The sequence below is a fragment of the Saccostrea cucullata genome, unplaced genomic scaffold (assembly GCF_032062105.1).
Source record: "Saccostrea cucullata isolate Sc308-1 unplaced genomic scaffold, CSIRO_AGI_Scuc_v1 ctg13965, whole genome shotgun sequence".
NCBI lineage: Eukaryota > Metazoa > Mollusca > Bivalvia > Ostreida > Ostreidae > Saccostrea > Saccostrea cuccullata.
The window spans coordinates 1-8,899 of record NW_026927874.1 but is presented as its reverse complement, the minus strand read 5'-3'; the positions used below and the strand labels follow the sequence as shown (position 1 = coordinate 8,899).

Genomic DNA, 8,899 nt, shown 5'->3' with positions numbered 1-8,899 from the left:
CTTAAAATAATTTTTTTTTATTTTCTACAAAAATATTTGATATTTGAAAATTTCCCTTCGTATTATAAACACCAATAATGATGAATTTTGAAGAATAAACACGAATATATTCACATTAATTTGTGAGTTTAGAGAAATTTTTCTGAGATTTTTCTGTTATCCACTAAAATACAGGATGATTTTTAGAACTTGTAGATTACCTTAATGATAGAAGCAATAACAACAGCAACAAAATCATTGTAAATCTTGTCTAAAACATTATTTCATCAAAGTGTAAAAGAACTTTTATTTTGAGCGTTTCAAACTCAAATACACACAGTTTCTACAATTTATTTCTTCAAGGTTGCCTAAATCATTTTAAAATTATTTTGACTCACTTCATGATAATACAATAAAAATATTTAGTTGTCACTATATAAGCTAACGATATTAACTTATGCTTTGAACACATTTAATTGTTTATTATTTATACAATAAATTATGTTCAAATCATAAGCTAATGAGTTAATACTATTTCAATAATAAAAGTTTCGACGACTTGAAGAAGTACATGTAATAGGGCAAATATTAAAAAATCTTCATACTACTAGTATCAATCAAAAAATAATTATCTGGAATGTTTCGTATTTTTCACAAAAATATAGTGATTAAAATATTATTAATTTTTGTAACATTTAAAGGCAAAATTTTGATTTTCTAACAGTATATACCGAAATAGGTGAACGAAATAGACATAAAAAGATTATGAGACATCGGTACAGATTTCAGCATCAGCCTCATACTGTGCAAAAGAAATATACACTTTTCCTAAGAAAAGGCTGTGTTTCGGATGAGTAAATATCAAGATCGGATGAAGAAATGATTTCTACAAAAAAAAACTGTCACACACTGTACTAGTTTAAAAATTGATAAAATGTCTTTCTGTTCCAAAACGCATGTTCCAATACAGTATATGAATATACATGTATATCAACCCCATATCAATTAAAAATAATAAAGATGACTTCATTTCTCATTCTTAGTAGAAGAAGTTGTGCGTGGAAACCCAAAAGAATAAAAGTATTCACATTATTATACATTTCTTGGATGCATTTCCCTTTCGATAGATTGAGCCAGTGAGAGACTTCTTTTCTTTCACGTACTCAATAAGGGATCGTTCAATATTAATCAATTTCCCCCTTCTTGCCAAATCTATTGGCGTTTCATTGAAAATATCCCTTTGTGTGGCATCGGCATTAAACTGCATCAGAATATTGATGATGTTCTGATTGCCAATAAGACAAGCTCTGTGCAATGCAGTTCTATGCTGCTTATCTCCAGTGTCAATAGCAGCATTATGCTGCAGCAGAAGTTCTACAACCTTTTCATGTGAATTGTCCACTGCAAGATGGAGGGCAGTTGAGCCATCATGGATTGACTGAAAACCCAAAACTGGCTTTAAATTCAGTAGAGTACTTAAAATTTCTTCATGGCCTTTCTCTGCAGCTATGTGAAGGGCACTAAAACAATCTTTATCACACATATTTACATCAGCCTTGTTCTGTAAGAGTGTTTCTACAACGTTTAAATCACCCTTGTCGATAGCCCTAAAAAGTGGACTCTGACCATCATTATCACATAAATTAACATCAGCTTTGTTTTCTAAGAGGATTTGTACAATGTTCATATGTCCATTGCAGCAAGCCAGTAGAAGTGGACTCCATCCATCATTATCACATAAATTAACATCGGCTCTGTTTTCTAAGAGGATTTTCACAGTATTTATATGTCCATTGTAGGAAGCCCCTGAAAGTGGACTCCGTCCATCAGTATTACATAAATTAACATCGGCTTCGCTTTCTATAAGAATTTGTACAATGTCTATATGTCCATTGTAGGAAGCCAGTAGAAGTGGACTCCATCCATCATTATCACATAAATTAACATCGGCTCTGTTTTCTAAGAGGATTTGCACAGTATTTATATGTCCATTGTAGGAAGCCCCTGAAAGTGGACTCCGTCCATCATTATCACATAAATTAACATCGGCTTTGTTTTCTAAGAGTATTTGGACAATGTTTACATGTCCTTGGTCGGAAGCCCAATAAAGTGGACTGTTTCCATATTCATTACATAAATTTACATCAGCTTTGTTTTCTAAGAGTATTTGGACAATGTTTACATGTCCTTGGTCGGAAGCCCAATAAAGTGGACTGTTTCCATATTCATTACATAAATTTACATCAGCTTTGTTTTCTAAGAGTATTTGGACAATGTTTACATGTCCTTGGTCGGAAGCCAGTAGAAGTGGACTGTTTCCTTTTTTATTACATAAATTTACATCAGCTTTGTTTTCTAAGAGTATTTGTACAATGTTTATATGCCCAATGTAGGAAGCCAGTAGAAGTGGACTCCATCCATCATGATCACATAAATTAACATCGGCTCTGTTTTCTAAGAGGATTTGCACAGTGTTTATATGTCCATTGTAGGAAGCCCCTGAAAGTGGACTCCGTCCATTATTATCACATAAATTAACATCGGCTTTGTTTTCTAAGAGTATTTGGACAATGTTTACATGTCCTTGGTCGGAAGCCCAATAAAGTGGACTGTTTCCATATTCATTACATAAATTTACATCAGCTTTGTTTTCTAAGAGTATTTGTACAATGTTTATATGCCCAATGTAGGAAGCCAGTAGAAGTGGACTCCATCCATCATTATCACATAAATTAACATCGGCTTTGTTTTCTAAGAGGATTTGTACAATGTCTTTGTGTCCATTGTTTGAAGCCCAATAAAGTGGACTTTGGCCATCAGTTTTACATACATTAACATTAGCTTTGTTTTCTAACAGTGTTTGTACAATGTCTTTGTGTCCATTGTAGGAAACCCTGTAAAGTGGACTCCGGCCATCATTATCACATAAATTCACATCAGCTTTATTTTTTAAAAGCACTTCTACAACGTCTACATGACCTTTGCTGGAAGCCTGGAAAAGTGGACTTTGGCCATCCTCATTACATAAATTTACATCAGCGTTATATTCTAAGAGTATTTCTACAATTCTTACATTACCTATACTGGAGGCAATAGAAAGTGGACTCCAACCGCCGCTTCCACATAAATTTACATAGCTTTTTCTTTTAGGGAGAATTTTAACGATGTTCGAGAATCCCATGTGACAAGCTACATAGAGGGGACTCATGCCATTGGAAAGACAAATGTTCACATCAGCTTCATACTGTAGGAGTAAGTGAACTATATTCTCGAACCCATCTTCACATGCACAAAACAACGCAGTACGATTGTTATCCATTGAACACATGTTAATATCGGCTTCGTATTCTAGGAGTATCTTTGTCGAGTCATAATGCCCATTACAGACGGCATAATGTAATGCTGTATAGCCAGTAATATGACAATTAACATCACAATTCATTTTCAGCATGAAAATAGAAATATTGATATTATTAAATGCTGCTGAAAGATGCAAAGGCATATAGTATTCCTTGTCATATGAATGTTCCGCCCAATTTTCATCACCACAAAGAAATGTTACCCTTTGTACAAGTTCAATGTTTCCATTAATGCAGCTTGCTAAAAATAATTTCCTACCTTCTACAGTATTTAATGTAAAGTTTTCATTTTTAAGTCTTTCAAGGATGCATTCACATATTTCATCATGATTGTACATTAAAAAAATATTCAATACAGAACGTGTTTGATCATCCTCAATTATTTTAACTTTGCTCACGAAACATTTTCGCTCCTCTTCAAAACCAGCGTCCGAATATGGTAATATTATACGATGATTTTGGCAACTTATCCATATGTTTATAAAGTTGTCGGTTGCAAGGTCATCTATGCGATCCGAAAAAAATTGGATAACTTTCTCATGACGTAGGGATGGACACAAACACACTTCAACAACATTATTCAGAGATATTTCCTTTAAAAATCTATCCACGAGAGAATCGACATATTTTTCATCAAGGATTATACAGAATTCATTTTTGTCCTGATAGTTATTCATGTCAATTTTCGTAATAACCTGTACTTTTTGTCTGATGAATTTCAAATTGCAGTATTTAAGTAATGTTGCCGGAGAATGTTCTCCAAAAACAAAACCTGTTACATCCTCCAGAAAATCATGCAGAAAACTAAACGTTGACCCCACTTTTTGTACAAATGATCCAACAAGAGAATCTAGATTGTTAACAATAACAACTCTTGAAATGTTTCTTTCTACTTCACAAACCTCACAAATTTCTTCAAATTTTGATCTACTCTGGTTTAAATCCAGAAATTTGTCACTATCAAGAGTGCCTCCATATAGGACTAGAAGGACAAGAGCTAAATACTTCTCTTTCTTCCTTGCTTTGTATTTATTTATTTCACCTTTGACCACGGGAGTTGGATTTTGGAAAAATTGAATTCCGCTTTTTGTATATTCATTTTCAGTAAAAAGTCGGCATAACAACGGAAAAAGTAGCGTGGCTTCTATGATTACTTCAATCTCTTTGTCTCCAAGCACATCTTTTCCTACATAACATTGTAAAATTCTCTTTTTCTCTTCATTATCTAATTGCAGGTTCTGATCATCGATTTCAACAACATTAGAACTTAACGTACATGCATAAGTCACTTCACACATTACCGACTTACGACAAGAGATCACAACTTTAATGTTGTTATTGACAAAGATTTTGCTCAAAGATTTGTCAATCTTTAACCATTCATTGAAGAAAACTTCGTCTAAATAATATTTCCCAACTGGGTCATCCAAGACAAAGAACTGTCGATGTGGAGAGGACGGGTCTGCAATTCGTTTAAATTCTAAAACATGATCAATTGGAAATACATGCCAACCGTCTGCTTGATATTCTAACGCCACGTGACGCGCTATAAATGATTTCCCAGATCCAGAATTACCTACAATAGTTACAATATTTTTTGTCTTTAGTTCTTCTCTGACAGCTCTACAAGCCCTGGTCTCGGCGAATCTTTTGTCCTGGATTTTCCAATCATCAACCAAATGTCGCTGCTTCTTTTCTTCTATAAATATATATAAAACATTATATAAAGTCTTTTGTTTAATATTTAGCTTTTAGTTTATTTGTATTCATTTATCTTTAAAATGTTAAATTATAAAATGTGAAGCAAACAGAAGAAATGAAGTATCATATGTGTTTGTGAGACACTGATGCCCCCGTATGGCAACATAGCAAAGATTTATCTTTTCTTTAATGCAAATCCAATATTGGAACCAAAAGTAGGGTATTCTCACTGGAAATACAATTGTGAAATAAGAAAATAGACCAAGGTAAAAAAAAAATTATAAGTACGGAAATCTTACAGGTCAAGGTCATTGGTATCAAATGAAATGTCTTGCCAAAAAACATACATATGTACATGTATATTGTGGAAGCCGTAGCCTAACCTAACTGTTCAGATCTGATGGCCAAGGTAAAATATTTTAAAAAGTAGGTCAAACTCCAAAGTCAAGGTAAAAGGTCCTGCTTTCAAATTATGGGTCAGAAAGGTCTTGGTACAAGGAATACACAAGTGAAATATGAAAGTCATAGCTCCACTACATCAAAGATTATGAGCAAGGTTAAAGTTTTTGTGGACAAACAGACAAACAGAGAGATAGCCAGACGGACGGACACGACAAAAACTAAAATTCGTTCACGGGGGCATAAAAATAATACAATTTACTTCAAATATCTGGACACCTACACTGTTTTACAGTGAAATATATTCGTTGATTATTTTTTTATAATATAATGCATAGCCTGTAGTAGGTTTTTGGATACCAAGAACTTTGACCTTTTGAGTTTGGCCTACTTTTTAAAAAACACCTTGCCTACAACCTTAAAGATTTGGGCTAGTGCTTTCATATTTTACGTATTTCATTCTTGTGACAAGACCTTTCATTTGATAGCAAGACCTTTGACTCTTTGACCTTGGAGTTTTCCCTCTTACACAAAAATTCAAAAATGTTTCTTTGGTCATATCTTTTGAACAGTAGATACCAGGCCACATATACTTCAATATATATTCTTTGTTGAAAGACCTTTCATTGGATACCAAAAACCTTGAATTCTGACCTTGACCTTGGAGATTTCCGTACTTTTGAAAAACTTTAACCTTGGCCTACTTTCATATTTCGAATAGTTTAATCTTCGCTAGGTTGCCATACAGAGGCATCAGTGTTTCATAAACATATCTTGTTTTTAATGGTGAATAATCACACCGTATGTAATATGAAACCCAAGACAATTTTCAATCCGGATCAATTTTTGACGTTACAAAGTAAGTCACGGACCTTTGGAATGAGACCATAAATATCAAGGCTCCCGTTTGCACGATGATGAATTCTCGGTATTCGATGGCCCTTAGTGCCGAGTATAGGTCTGAAATTTGAAGCCCATGATCGGTAGATGGTGACGTATCTATGCAAGTCAAAAAATTATCGAATGGAACGTTAAAGAACACAGTAACAATTGACCTAAATATCCTTCCGTAACTTAACATAGTAACTCGTGAATTTTTTCCGATTTTGAGAACTATTTTTATATAAAATTGAAAGATTTTTTTTTAAATCCCTATAATATAATATTTACGTTTAATATTATGAAAAGAAAATTAAAAATGTCAAGTGCCTATTAACACATGACGTTCTTGCATGATTACCTTGATCTTAATCAAAAGGTCTCTTTGGATTTTTATGCGCCCGCATTGAAAGATCCGAGGCGTATATTGTTTTTGTCCTGTCTGTCTGTCTGCCTGTCTGTTTGTCTGCAAACTTTAACCTTCGTCATAACTTTTGAACCATGAATGGTTGAAACTTCATATTTGGTATTTTACTCAACTAACTAAGCTCTTTCAAATGACACCAAGGACAATGACTTTGTAATCTTGACTGTGAGCTATATGCTAAAAAGATTTTTTCTGCAGACTTTAACTTTCGGCAGAACATTTGAACCATAAAAAACAGAGACTTATGTTTGGTATGCATACACTACTAATTAAGCTCTTTTAAATGACAACAAGGTCAATGACCTTGTGACCTTGACTGTGACCTTTACGCTAAATGTGGCTTTTTTGACAGCAAACTTTAACCTTTGCCATAACTTTGGAACGAAGAAAGACATAGACTTAATATTTGGCATGTATACTCCACTAGTTAAGCTCTTTCACATGACACCAAGGCCAATAACCCTGTTACTATGACTTTCCTATATGCTAAAAACAGCTTCTTTGAACCTTCAGCATAATGTTTGAATCATGGGAGACTTCATATTTGGTATGCATACTTTACTAATCAATTTTTTTCTAATGACACCAAGATCAATGACCCTGTGACCTTATCTGTTACCTATATGCTAAAATACGGGTTTTTTTTAAATTTGTTGCCGCCGGGTGTATATTGTTTCACAAACATATCGTGTTCCAAATGTTATTCAATGACAGTTTAACTTGAAATCTATTAAAATGCATAGAAGACATTATACACTTATTGACTGAGTTCTAGGGCAACAAGCGTTTTGTCGGACCCAAGAACCAAACTGTCTGCCTGGGGCGGGTTGTTATACCTTTCATTTAATTTTATTTTTTGTACATGTATTTTGTACTGTATTTAGTGATGTGACATCAGGTTTGTCACTGTTTTACACCAACGAATGAAAATGAGATTAAGCTCCGCCCATTCTGTGAAGTAAGCGGTCCAACATCGATTTTTTTATGCCCTTTCAGAAAAACATTAACAATGTTAGACTCTTTACCCTATAGATTTGTATAGGAACAAATTTTTAAAGGTATTACAATATTACTGGTTCAAAATTAGATCAAACTTATTTTTAAATTATACCCTCTAACAATGTATTCGACTTCAATTTCTCCTCCATGACTTTCCTCATCTCTTCATCCATGCAGCATTGACTCAAGTCGACCAGTTTCTGGTAACAGAATAAAAAGAATTTTCACGATTCTCAATAATAAAGAGTAGATAAAAAGGAAACAGAGAATACACTAAACTGGCTGTGATATATTATAACCAATCACTTTAAATTAGGTAAAAAAAAAAAATTAAAATTAACCTACTATGGTATGTTATAACTACAGGTAATAGTAATGATCACTTGAAAGAAAGGTATTCATACATTATGAACTTCTCAATCTTTAATTCAAAATGAATACATTCGGCCTTCACAGGGTTTTATTAAGTGACCAACCCACTTTAATTTCCAGTGAAGTTTCTAAACTTGTAACTTATTTCTTAAATAACTCCATCTTACACTTGTCAGAAAAGGAAGCATCCATTTTTAAAAATAAGAATTCCACCTACTCATCTTTTAACCGTTTTACCTTTTTATAGTTTTTGCCCGGTCTGTTTTTATCAAATCTTTCAGATATCTTTTCGAGATCCAACCAAATAACTTGGAATTCAGAATATGATATTTGTGCTCGAGTGGTATGTCCATAAACTTCATTTCTATAGTAGTGGATCCTTTCTACATCTGCTGCCACTGAGAGGTCTGTCGCAAGAGGCTTTTTATTCCATCCAAGTTTAGGTGGCGGAAGTGAGCTTAAATTTCTACAAGAAACAAACAGAGAATTTCTAATATTTCTTTTGTTTGCTGTTGTAAATACTGTATCACCAAAAGAGAAAAATTTCTACAGGACAAAAGGCCCATGGACCACATCGCTCACCTGAGCACTAAGGGTAGGAAAAAGTAGAAGGTTAAATCCAAAAGTAGTCCCATGACCAAACATGGATTTGCTATTTTTTAGAAAATGATTTTTAAAGAATTTTCCTATATATATCTTTAAAAACTTTAGTCGGCCATTTTGGCCCCGCCCTACCCCCAGGGGTCATGATTTGAACAGATTTTAATCTACACTACCTGAGCAT

General features: G+C 33.6%; 1 protein-coding gene across 1 annotated transcript; it reads right to left on the bottom strand.

The window, feature by feature from the left end:
• Window positions 1-987: 987 nt before the first annotated feature.
• Window positions 988-8,581, bottom strand: LOC134275739 (serine/threonine-protein phosphatase 6 regulatory ankyrin repeat subunit B-like; the record flags this gene model as incomplete). Its single annotated transcript, XM_062758018.1, has 3 exons — window positions 988-5,037; window positions 7,856-7,943; window positions 8,353-8,581. Coding segments are annotated over 3 exons (4,291 nt in total), but the record flags the coding sequence as incomplete, so codon positions are not given.
• Between the last annotated feature and the right edge of the window lie 318 nt (window positions 8,582-8,899).